This window comes from Notolabrus celidotus, chromosome 7, assembly GCF_009762535.1.
Source record: "Notolabrus celidotus isolate fNotCel1 chromosome 7, fNotCel1.pri, whole genome shotgun sequence".
In the NCBI taxonomy this organism is placed as follows: Eukaryota; Metazoa; Chordata; class Actinopteri; order Labriformes; family Labridae; genus Notolabrus; species Notolabrus celidotus.
In genome coordinates this window covers 24,603,184-24,615,909 of record NC_048278.1, presented here as the reverse complement: position 1 = coordinate 24,615,909, position 12,726 = coordinate 24,603,184, and the positions used below count along the sequence as shown (strand labels likewise).

The 12,726-nt window shown below is 41.6% G+C and overlaps 1 protein-coding gene across 9 annotated transcripts in view; it reads left to right on the top strand.

The window, feature by feature from the left end:
- Positions 1–12,726, top strand: part of inpp4b (inositol polyphosphate-4-phosphatase type II B) — a 341,040-nt gene that overhangs the window by 195,296 nt on the left and 133,018 nt on the right. For 7 of the 9 annotated variants that reach the window (XM_034687455.1, XM_034687454.1, XM_034687461.1 and 4 more), the window contains 2 exons: positions 2,495–2,610; positions 10,673–10,789. The exons of 1 other annotated variant lie outside the window; for it this stretch is intronic. In XM_034687455.1, coding sequence (XP_034543346.1) covers positions 2,495–2,610; positions 10,673–10,789 — 233 coding nt within the window. The remainder of the gene's footprint in view (positions 1–2,494; positions 2,611–10,672; positions 10,790–12,726) is intronic. One more of the 9 variants, XM_034687460.1, reaches the window with a different exon arrangement.

Below are 12,726 nucleotides of genomic sequence, written 5' to 3'. Positions count from 1 at the left end.
CATAATAAAGAAAAGGTCATTTTAATATTTTCAGCAGACTCTCCCCATCACCATCTTCTGTGCCACAGGTGCAGCGTCATTCCATGGTGCTCTGTTCTCCAATGTATTTCAGTGTGTTCAGAAACTACATTCTACATACAGAAACTAATTTGCTCTTTTTTAACACTTATACACACTGCGCCTACAGCTTTCTTCTCTTTGTTCAATCAGCGGCATGTCTCCCCCCCCCATCCTGCGCTCCATGGTTTTTCTTTTCTGTACGTGTCTGATCTTTTGACAACATTTATCAGGAACATATTTCATAAAGACGCCCCAATAACACAGCCGGCGTTTCATGGCTGCACCGATTTGAATGCTGAAAGCGTTCTCTTTTATTCTTCTGCTTTTCTTGTACACAAGTGTGCAAATGTTCATTAAACTGCTGCTTTGTTTGCCTGCACAATCAGCTTTTTCAGTGCAGCTGGAAAATATCTGCTTCAATCCTGGCTTTATAATGGAGGAATATGACTCTGAGTTTGAATATGTCTGCGTATAGAAAGTAAACCTTGTGCTGTGTTTGTGTCTCTGAGCACATTGCAGTAAAAGTGCAATCTCAAAAGATTGCTTTCTACAGGTGCACACTGGAACATTTCGTCTCCTTATCGAGTCAAACTATTTTTAAACTTTATGAAAGACAGGTCTCTACCTCTGTGAGTGTGTTTTATGCTCTGCCACTGAACCCCTCATTTCTTTTACCTACTTTCTTCCGACTCTTCAGTTCTTTTTAAAATGACTCACATAAGAAACTCTTCCATCTCCAGTTGCTGTTGAGTTGCTTAGACATTAAATTCAAAGCAAAAGCAAATGAAGCTTCACACCAAGAAGAAATCTTCTGCCCTTGCTGTTATTATAATGAAATTTCACCCATTGACTGATATAATCAGATATTATCCAGACTTGTTTTTTCCGGTCATGCAGAGTGGTGTGTGAAACTGACCAGGCATTGCGAGCGGATCAATTTCTGTCTGCATGCCAGAATCGTGCTGGGTGGGTAGAAATCAGCTTTTGGAAAATAGCCAAGGAGATTACTGAGCACAAATTTGTCATTACTGTACACCAGAGTAAACAAATGTTCATTAATACAAAAATTCTGCACCATATGGTGTCATTTATTAGATAAAAGGTCGGCTGAAAAAAAACATGGAAGAATTTTCCCTTCTCAAAGCTGCACAAACATCTTAAAATACTTCAGGACTAATGAAGCTGATTAATTGCTGTTTGAGTTGCCTAAAAGTGAAACATTGCTACTTTATATCTGACTTTGCATAAATCATAAAACAAGGATTATATATAGTGCTATATGAAAGCAGTGCTTCTCAAGGAAAATTCTTCAGTTTGGTTCTGATAAGTGTTATCTTGTTAGTAACCAGGAAGCATCAGTTTCCTAGAAGAAAGTCTTCCTGTCCTCCTGTGGGGCTGAGTAACAATCTCTCTCTAAATATTTCTAAATATAAATTCCAACCAAAAGTGTTACGGTGAACGAGTCCATGACAAGCAAGCAAGAATCAAACATCCAAAGTGTTATTCACAAAAAATATAAGGATCACTTTGACACAAAAGGGACCTCAAGGTGCATTAGGTAGATAAACTTCCTCTGACTTCTTGGATTACCCAAACCTGAGCACACCAGCTTATTGTGGCTGCATATTATTAGGCAACTAGAGTCTACTGAATGATCCATGTGCTAAATGCTCTTTCTCATTGAATCACTATGCAACAACTGTCCGTTCAACCCGTTATTCTGACTCACTCTTTGACAATATCCTGCATCCAGACTACATGATCAGTTATACAACAAACATATTAAAGCTGTTTCTGTACAACAGAAATACCTCACTACAGCTGAACAAGAAAACATAACAAAATAAACTTAAATTATGAGATTAGGGGTTCCCTTAGTTCATATAGGTTTAACACTGTCCATATATACTTCACATTAACGCAGGCCCTGCAAACACATCCATACTAGAGGCAAAGGTTGAACATGAACCAGCATAGTATCAGGGGAAAACAAAGAGGCACTGCAGAGAAAAGGGTACTCAGGTACAGGGGAGACAGATCAGGCTCAGAATACGGAAATCATTGGTGAACAATAAATCAAAGGATGTACATTGCCAAACAACAAACATAATTTATGACACTCGTATGCCCCTCTTTGCCTGTGACATATAATCTGACAGGTGATATTTATACACCCCTACTTTAAGTGTTTTCTTCTTCTTTGTCAATTAAACCGCGTTCATCTTACTTGTGTTGTCACGTTCTTTGTTTGTGACCCTGTGTCAGTGTGTGATTTGCATCTCTGTTAAACGATTATCTCCCCCTCTAACCTTGGTTTTTCATCCCCCTTCTTCTCCTCCCTTTCTCTCATTTTTTCTCCTGCTCTCTCTCTCTATCTCTCTCTCTCTCTCTCTCTCTCTCTCTCTCTCTCTCTCTCTCTCTCTCTCTCTCTCAGCTTGTAAGGATCTAGTGGCCTGCAGAGACAGAAAGCCCAATGCTCTGGTCCAGGTGGCTGTCATAGATACCCACAAGCAGCACCTTGTCTCTCAGACCTGCACAGAGATAGTGGAGGTAAGGCCACACACAGTCACACAAACACACACACAAACACACACACAAACACACACTCACACACACACACACACACACACACACACACACACACACACACACACACACACACACACACATACACACACACACACACACACACACACACACACACACACGCGCGCGCGCACACGCACACACATGCGCGCACACACATAGGCTGACACACGTGACCCATCCTCCTCTGCCTCTCTCTGACCTTTGATGTTTGTTGTTTTGCTTTTTCTGCGGGTCACTGAATCTGCGTCGTCGTTCTCTCCATCTCTGTCTGCCCTCTTTTTCTTCTCAACCTTTTTTCCCCACATCTGACTCATCCATGTGGAACAGACAATGAGAGTAAACTTTCCCTTTCCTGTGACAGTTGAGTCCAAACATTTAAAGGAGTCGTGTGTGACTCTTAAGTATTATCTCTGGTTGGTTTAATTGTGCAGAAGATTCTCGCAGTGAGAGTGTTTTTGTGCTCTTTGACCTCTTTAAATGCTCCCTTTATCACCTTCACTGTGACATTGCTGTTTCTTTTGCAACAGCCACACAAGTATTTTTGGGGCGCCAGCAGCTGCCCCCTGTCCCACTGTGAAACACCCACTAACACACATGTATGAACACACACACACACACACACACATACTTTTTTTTCTTCCCTCACATGAGCACAAAGTTTCCTGACACACATTACTTTCCTGCTCATCCAGTGAAGCCGAATTAGCATAACTCGCTTTCAAAGACTTCATTTCATCTGCTTTTCCCCTCAGTCCCGTCAGATGAACAGTCATGTGTGTGTGTGTATGTGTGTGTGAGAGAGAGAGAGAGAGAGAGAGAGAGAGCATGTGTGTGTGAGTAGAAACACAGGATGTGGTAGGATAGCGTATGCTGGCTCAGCCGGCTCTGCAGACACTCAGAGAGTCGCTGGAGTTTTGATTTCATGGCTGTAATGTTCAGGATTTGAAGCTGAGGATATGGAGTGCTTTCGACTTCGCAAAAACAGGGTATGTGCTCATTTTCTGTCATTTTTACGAGTCTGTTATAACAGAGGGGTTTGCAATAGTATAAGAGGTATCAGTTAACATAGTCTGAGGAGTTTCTCTGCCATATATTCATTTTATTAGTCTGAAGAGTGAAATAAAAGTGATGATCCCTACTTTAACATCCACAAGTACACTGAACACTTCAGGCAGAAATCACTTCAGCTACAGTCGTGTAATTCTGCCTCAGAAGCAGCAAAGCATTAAAAAAAATCGATGTGGCTTTGAATCTTTCTTTAAATGAAGTGAAAGTGGGTTTTTTTTAAGAATCAGAGGTGACTTGTAAGGACAGCAGTAACTGCAGTGTTTCCCACTCATACATAAACATCCAACATGCCCATTAACAGATGGTCATTAACCTGTGTGGCCAAAGGAGGTCCTTGGCGTTTGTGTGTGTGTATACGTGTGTGCCGCAGAACCCCAGTGTGTGTCTAGGATAAATCTGAAGACTGTCTGACTGCCACCTGTGTTTCTCCTGTTTGTCACATTCTCAGGATGCCAGATCTCAACAGCTGCCGCCGGCTTTGCTCGACACTGACTCCAGTCTTTGTCGTATTAAAGCTTTAGCATGAGTCCTTCTTGTAGGTTTTTTTTAAAATATGGCATCCATGATATTTGATACAAGGGTTTAATTTAAGAGATCAGTGATGGATCATACCAGCTGCTACTCAACCCTTTCTAGTATTTCCCATGAGTCACTGGACAGAGGTTAAATAATAAAAAAAAAAAACTAGAATTGAATCATGTAGGATCAGGCCTTTAGTGCAATAATTTAAAAATACCTCTACTTGTGTTATCTACTGAAAAGTCAAAGTTGAACAGATACAGAGTATGCTACAGGAGGGTAGCAGTCATTTTCACAAACCTGCTGACTGACCCTGAATATAACTGGAATTCATAACTTCTACTGTGCTTAAAGCTCCTGGTAAGAACTATATGCGTCTGTAACAGTTTTTGACGCAAGTAAAACTTTTCTTAAAAGAAAAAGTCATCATGCAGCAGTGAAATGTTTCACTCACTGTGAATATTTGTTGTGTAACATTATTCAAACTTTGAAATAAAATACATGTCAAATTTTCCTCAAACATGGTTTCTGTTGTAGTTAGTTCTTGTCATGCTGATTTATGTCCAAGTGCTCATTTTTAAGAGAAATCTAGTTTCAACCAGTTACTTAATTTTAAAAAGTGTGTGTGACATCATGATTGACAGCTGTTATAACAAATACGGACTCCAGTAGTGTTATGTACCAGATTGGTAGAGGAAAGGAGGAACGGATATAGAAAACTTCATCAAACACTAAGAGTCATTCAATTTACCAAAGTTCTGCAGTGGACTGTCCCCACATGACGGGATCGGCCATCTTTTGTCAGTTTAAAGCATGTTTTGGTTAGCGTAACAGTTGTGATGTCAGTCCCACGATGCTACCAGCCAGGTTGCTTCTGCATATGCCTTGGTAGCAGCAACGCAATATGTGAGCACCTTTGGCTTCACAATATGTGGAAATGAAGTGATGTCCATTCTATCAATGGTAAAAAGTAAAATAAGGCAAGGCTATTTCGGCAGCATGTTAATCGTGTCATCTGACACCTACCCCTTACAGTGGTCACAGGTATTTAAAATTACCATGTAGAAATTGTCAATCTTTCCCTTGATGGTCTTGGTGGCCTTTTCAGGTCTTAAAGAGGCGTCAGTGTTAATTTCGATCTGTTTCATAACCCGTCAGAAACTCCTCACAGAGGCTTTAAAGACGGTGTGTTATCCTGTGTTCAAAGAATGGTGTCAGATCAGTCTGAGCAAGTAACAAAATAATGTATGCTTAAAAGACTTAATATGAATACTAACATTAATTAGCATACTTTTATTCTCCAATGTGAAGAAAGAAAAATTAAAGATAAAGATCCTTGAAAAACAACTACTTAGTGTTGCAGTAAAAACAGCAGTTTGTTTATTTACGTAAATCAAAAACAGATACAAGGGTAAACATTCATTGAAAAGGATAAAACATTTCATTTAGCACTAAATCATAAAAACAAGGTTATCCCAGGACACTCAAGAAGTGCAGGTCTCGGCCATCCTCTTTATCTTCCACCCAATCCTGTTCCGGTGGTCCAATTAGACAGCTAAAAAGCGCTGTCTAAGCTCTGGTTTATTTTTAGCCACATTACGGTTGTTTCTCCTGGAGAAAAGTTTGGCAGACATACTCTAATGAGCCGTCCCCTCCACGTTCTGAGTTCACTGATCATTGATGACAGACTAAACCAAATACCAATTCAATCTTGAGGATTAGCTTTTTTCCCCACCCATATTATTATAAGGTCAGCTCTATCATAAAGGTCTTGTAGAAGCTTCACTCTGTCTAAACATATCAAATTAGAAACTACTATGTGGATTACTGTGCAGATTTTAGGCCCCAATTTGGCAAATCTAGCAACACTGTTTTGAGCAGGCCTTGTGTTTTTCCCGTCCGAGCAAATCGACAAAGGACCACTTTTTCTGACTAATTTCTTTAGAAGTGCACCATAAACATGATCAGACAGTTTATAGTCATACTGGGGCACAGTTCATTGTCCCCTCAGAAGACAGACCCCTTTTTTTAATCTCCACAGAGCAAGTGATAGTCTCAGAGTGGGCTCTGTATCTTAATCTAGTGTTGGTAAAACAGAAAGGAGCAGTGACAACTTAAGTAGAAAGTCTAACGCCCTCTAAATCTCTTTAAAGTGCAATAGGAAACATCTTCGACAAATTGTATTTGAAGCTTGCGAGACAAAGAAATAGCTATCTGGTATCTCGCAGGAAAATCCCCCTTCCTCAAACATGAGCGATGGTCCCTGGAGTGGCGGTACTCGAGGGGGATTTGACGTCATGCAAAGCCAAAGGGATAAAAAATGGCCCTTTGATGTCATTTCTAGTGAAGCGGAGACCCCCCTATCTGGAACCAGTCCAGAAAGACCAGTCTGTGTGTGTGTGTGTGTGTGTGTGTGTGTGTGTGTGTGTGTGTGTGTGTGTGTGTGTGTGTGTGTGTGTGTGTGTGTGTGTGTGTGTGTGTGTAATTATAAGTGGTCAAGTGAGGGAGAAAAAGAGACTCAGTAGAAACTCCTACTTCCCCCCAACCCAATCATCGCACACACCCTCTAATGTGCTTAATTAGCCGTTTCACTGATGTCTGCAACTGGAATGGACAAAAAGGCAAGAGCGCCACAGCAGCCTGCCATAGCATATGTTGACCACTTGTATGACAGACCAGCTTATGTCTTTGTGTAAATGGAGACAGGCTTAGCACTTTAGCTCATCTCAGCCCATCAGTAAGAAGATTCAGCCGCTTCTGAGGCTGCCAAACATGCTGGTAAGTCTGAATGAGGCCTATTCAGTGTGCCAGTGAGGGAGGTGTGAGAGGTTATGTGTGTATGTACCTGCACATTCTTTAGTACAATGGCTGTCTGTCTGTTTGTCAGTGTACAGTAGTGATATACATCCAGATTAGCACTGAGCTCAAAGCACAGCAGTAGTTCCTGTGTGTGTGTGTTTGTGTGCATGTGTGTGTGTGTGTGTGTGTGAGAGAGAGAGAGGGAGAGAGAGAGAGAGTGTATCCACTGTGCTGAATTGGGGCTGTGTGTTTAAAGATGTTAGTGCACACAAACCACAAAGCTGCTCGGCTGGGGCGGCAAAGTGGCACCGGGCATCAGAGCTGGTATTACCCTGTCTGCAGAGGCTGAAACAAGAAGCTACAGACTTGTTTAGTTTCCCCTCCGTCAGCCAGTGGAAGATTTCTGCAGGATCAGTGGGGTTAGTGGAGTGGTGAGGAGGTGGGTCTGTGTGTTGCCGCTTTGTGTGTGTGAGTGAGTGTGTGCAGTTGAACACATAATTCTACCTTTGTGTGTTTTGTACACTGCTTTTTTTTTTAGGATGCTTTGGCTCTACCTCGTGTGATACAGGAGTGTTGGCTTATTGCTGTTTCAATCCTACCTGAGCTTCAGTTACGCTGATTAACCGTTCAGCAGTGGGTTCTCTTTGTCTTTATTTAACAAAACAGATAACAGATAGCATTTAAGTTATGTAATTATTAAACAGATTGAGACCTATGAAAATACTTTAAACCACAACTCTATCTAAGTCAGGTTAGTGTTTCACAACATAATCTGCACAATATTGACATTGGCAGATAAAAGCTTAAAAAGTGAATTAACAATATCGGCAATAATGAAGATTTTTGCTCCGCAAAGGTGACGCACTTAATAGGTAGGCACATGATGACTGGCACCAACAACAAGCTGCAACATGTTGGATGTATGGAAGTATTTTGAAGTGTTGAAACATATTTATAAACAGAATATATAACATAGCTAAGCCTTAGCAATGCTGTTGAAGCACAGGTGATGCAAGGAGGAGCAAAACAATACTTCTTTAACAGTACAAACATCTGAAGAACCATCCTGAACAGCACCAGGAGTTCACGAAAAAGTGTCTGCCCGAGCAAAAACCTACCAGCAGCCTCTTACTTCAGTTGTAACAAAAAAGCTAAGCTAGCGGAGCTTAACAAAAAAATAGTTGATGTAATTACTCACAGTGACTAACCTTTTGGTGTGGAAGAAGATGTGAGCTTCGGGAGGCCAATACTTCTCAAATGTAGCTTTACCTGTACTGCAATGCTATGTCTTCAGTCATACAGAAATGGACCTCTCTTGTCATATTAGCTTACCCCTGATATTTGGACATCAAATTCAAGGCTTGTCAGCACTGCCCAGTGGATTCAATGTGTGTGCAAGGCATGCTGGATATGTAGCAAAGCTAACCAGTAGTGGTGCCTCTTCTTTAAACTCATTCATTAGATTAAATATCATACACTTAAAGAAAACGATGGTGGACTATGAAGTCAATAGGCCTAATGGAGTAGTAGTTTGATTGAAAGACTCCAAAGACAAGTGACCGGTGATGGGGGATACCACAAGCCTCTGTGAATTGGTCACAGGCAGTGGGTCTTTCAATGCTATCAAAGGTTAAGCTCGACTACCATAAGCATAGCTGACAGGGTGGTGATAACAGATGGCACTAGAAGAACTACACGTCTGCATAGAAACTGTGTGTTGCTTAACACAGTGGCAGTCTTCATGCAGGAACACAGTCTAAACCTTTTACCCCCTTGGAGCCCCTCAAAAACACACTAAGGCTTTTAGCTGTGCAACCTATATTCCAGATTGTGCAGTGTATTGGTATCAGGATGAGTTTGAAAGTGTCTGAATATTGTCAAAAATCTAATATTGAGCAGTTATCTTTGACCTACGTGTACTGTGCCTTTATTGTGCTCTATTTGATATGAAAGGTTTATTCAAAATGCTAAATTATTTCATTGACTTTAAGAGACATTTTGATGTTATAATAACATCTAATACATGTTTCTGCTTAAATTTATACCTCAAAGGAAATTTAGTTCGAAACTGACCTTGAATGACCTTACAACTTCACTTTCCAATGTTGAGTTCAATTCAACATGATATGAAATTACTCTGAATACCTGTTAGAATATTTGACTTGTGATGGTTTGTCATGGTTACCCACCATGAGTACAATAAATGTACTGTAAGTTTTCAATAAATATCTACCATGGTATTTAGTATTTATTTGTTTGTTTTTACCAGCCTTAGTGTCATTGCTCATGTATTTTTTTAACTACTGGGTGTGCCCATACATTCATACATGTCTGCCAGTCTGTCTGTGTCAGTCTCATTAACGCTCCCCAGCCTGTCCCCCCAGCGTCCCAGAGGGCTGCATTCTAAAGACGCCCATCAGAGGGGAGCAGAGGAAGAGGAAGTCCCCACTGTAAACACTCAGTGCTTTGAAATGGTTCAAAAATACAAAACCAATTGGCTAAACATTCCTTGGCCCATCTTAGAAAAGCAACTTCAGCTCTTGGTACAAAACATTTCTCTCTTTGTGTAAAGGTTTGTGATGTTTTACTCACAGTAAAATAAAACTTCATTATTTGTTGAGTTTGATTTAGGTGGATTTTCTTTTGCCTTTACACAATCATGTTAGAAGCCATTTCAATCTTCTCAGATGGCATAACATGTATCTAAATACACATACATTCATAACATATTCAGTTAGGAAGATTGAACTTCATTCATTTTTTTGCAGCTTTGCCTCTGCATCAGTCTCCTGTGTCGCATGGAACAAATGCTGTTACCTTGACACTGTCAGAAAATGTCCTTTTTTTCAGACTGTTTCCTAAACTGGCAGCTATTTTTGAGATACTGGCAGAGAAACCTTCCTTATTTTGTGATGCTCTTAGTTGAAAAGAAATTCCTCCCAACAGATGAAACAACTGTCTCACAGGTCCTCACTCAGCTGACACTGCAGCGATCTTAGAGAGGGTTTTACATCTACAGAAAAACACCAGAAACACCCTTGTTGAGGTGGACATTTTTAGAGTGTAATGAAAGCAAAGTCTCTGCAGGCCATGACAGAAACAAGCCCTGCAGTTCAGGGGGCACAGAAGTGATGACTGGGTATTGTGATTCCAGGAAAGTTGTGAGTGAATATTAGCTAACGCCATGCAGCCTTCTGGTCTGTTTGTAGACCGAGCACTGGCTGCTGGGAGCACTGGATTAATTCTGTCCTCAGCCATTGTGCCAACCTACCTGTCAACATTTGTTGCTCCTGGCCTGTAGTTTCAGTAGGGAGACTGTAGTTGTTCCAGAGCTGCAGGTAGGCCCACCAGGAAGAGCTCTATCTACTCCCTTTTTTGTGCCCAGGAGAAGCAGCAGGGGAGGAGAGAGGAAGAGGGAGAAAACGCCAGGAGGAGGAGGAGGACAGACTGAGCCCAGCTGTTCGTTCATTTACCCACCAAAGTCGCTCTCCCTCCCTCCCATCTTTTCTCCCTCTGGCTTCCTGATTTTTTCATGAACACGTGTGTTGCAGCACAAACTTGCACAAGGCTTCACACACGCATGCACACACACATAAAGTATCTCAACCTGTTTCTGTGCTGTCCCTCTGTCTGACAGGCGAACAAAGACCCACTGTTTCTGACGGGGGTGACCTTCCCTTCAGAGTATCCTGCTAGCCCGGAGACACTAGTCAAGCTGACTGTGTATGATGCAAAAGACAAGAGCCAGGAATCAGTGAGTAAACTGTTGTTGTCTTTCTGTCTGTCTGTCTGTCTGTCTTCGCGAATGTTTGCATGTTGTTTGTGTGCAAGAAAGTTAATGATGAGGATGTGCTCATAGCCAGCGTGAAGCAGCCCTCTTTCAACTTTTGGCTTTGCGGCGCTAAGCTTTCAACTTTACAGGGAATGAACATGAAATAGCTGAGAGAAGTATTCAGAGGCATCTCATTATCTTTAAATTTATCCAACACATTCAGAGCTCCAAAGGGTTGTATGCTGATTTACGGCCGGCAGTAAACATGGCACCATCCTTGTAATCATTCATTCAAGTCCATCTTAGACCAAGACCTTTGCCTTGAGTTTTGAAGTCACAGGGTGCAAAACCCTCGATGAGGATCTGAGCATGGCAGCTGTTCCTTGGCGTTGATCTCTTGGGAAAACCAGCCGGCACATCAGTGGGAATGTGAAAGTGAGCCAGGCACAGACTCCTGAATTGGTCGGGCTCTCTGATTCAGACATTTGAAACCGACTCTTCAGTGTGGGTGTTTGCATGATCTTAATCAAGCTATCCACTCAGCCGTGGATGCCAAAATCTTAATCTGGCATAACTTCTGATGAAACATTCATGAGCTTTACGATGAGTAAGGACTCCATTATACTGTAGCGGTGGGGAGTAGGTGCACATGATTATCTGTTGGCTCAAAGCCAGCTGTAGCACAAGCATGGTTGCATTGTCATAAGGACTTTTTTTTGCACTTCCAGTCTAAAAGCTCAGTCGCTTTGTAGCTTTAAATAAATCTGCAGCACCAGGGTGCAGGGTTTGTGCATTGTTTGTTTTGTACTGAAAATGTTGTTTTCTACTTGCACAGGAACATTTTCTCTTCCCAAACCCAGGTATTATGACTGCTGTTCAAAAGCTATGGTGACTTTAAGTGTACATTGGAGTGCACATTAATTGCCATTGTATAACTAATTTGAGTTGGTTGTCAAAGGAAATGGATCTAATGAAGAGCTTCTTTCTCTCCTTTTTTTTTCACATAATAATGCATTTTATTTATAAAGGCACCTTTCTTAGCACTCAAGGTCACCGTACAGGGCAGAGTGTAAAAAACAATATCAAAATTAAGCTGATAAAATCAACAAGGCATGATACAGTGCAATTAAGATACAAATAAAATGAACAGGATCAAATACAGTGCAGTGAAGAGGTGTAATCAGAGTGAATATGACAGTTTAAAAAGATGTGTCTTGAAATGTGATTTGAAAATGGAAAGAGAGTCGATGTTACGGATGTCAGGTGGGAGGGAGTTCCAGAGGCGGGGGGCAGACCGGCTGAAGGCTCTAGACCCCATGGTGGTTAAATGGGCGGGTGGTGTAGTGAGGTGAATGGAAGAAGAAGACCTGAGAGTGCGGCTGAGTGTGTTGATATGCAGAAGTTCAGAGAGGTATGGAGGAGCAAGGTTATGGAGGAAGCAGAATCTTGTAATCGATGCGGGTCTTGACCGGTAACCAGTCTGGACCAGTTGGAGTTTATGGATGGATTTGAGAGGGAGACCAAAGAGGAGGGAATTGCAGTAATCAATGTGTGTAGTGACCAGGGTGTGAACGAGTATGGCAGTGCTGTTGGGTGTGAGGGACGGGCGGAGGTGGGCGATGTTACTTAGATGGAAATATTCAGACCGAGTGACATTATTGATGTGGGATTGAAATGATAGTGTGCTGTCAAGGATGACACCCAGACTTTTAACCTGGTGGGAGGGGGAAACTGAGGAGTTGTCGATGGTAAATGAAAAACTGTTGAGCTTGGAAATGGTGAATTTTGTGCCCATGAGGAGAACCTTGGTTTTATTACTGTTTAATTTTAGAAAGTTGCGGGTGAACCAGGATTTTATTTCATTTAGACAGTCAGAGAGGGAAGTAGGTGGGAGGGAGGAGGTAGGTTTGGTTAACATT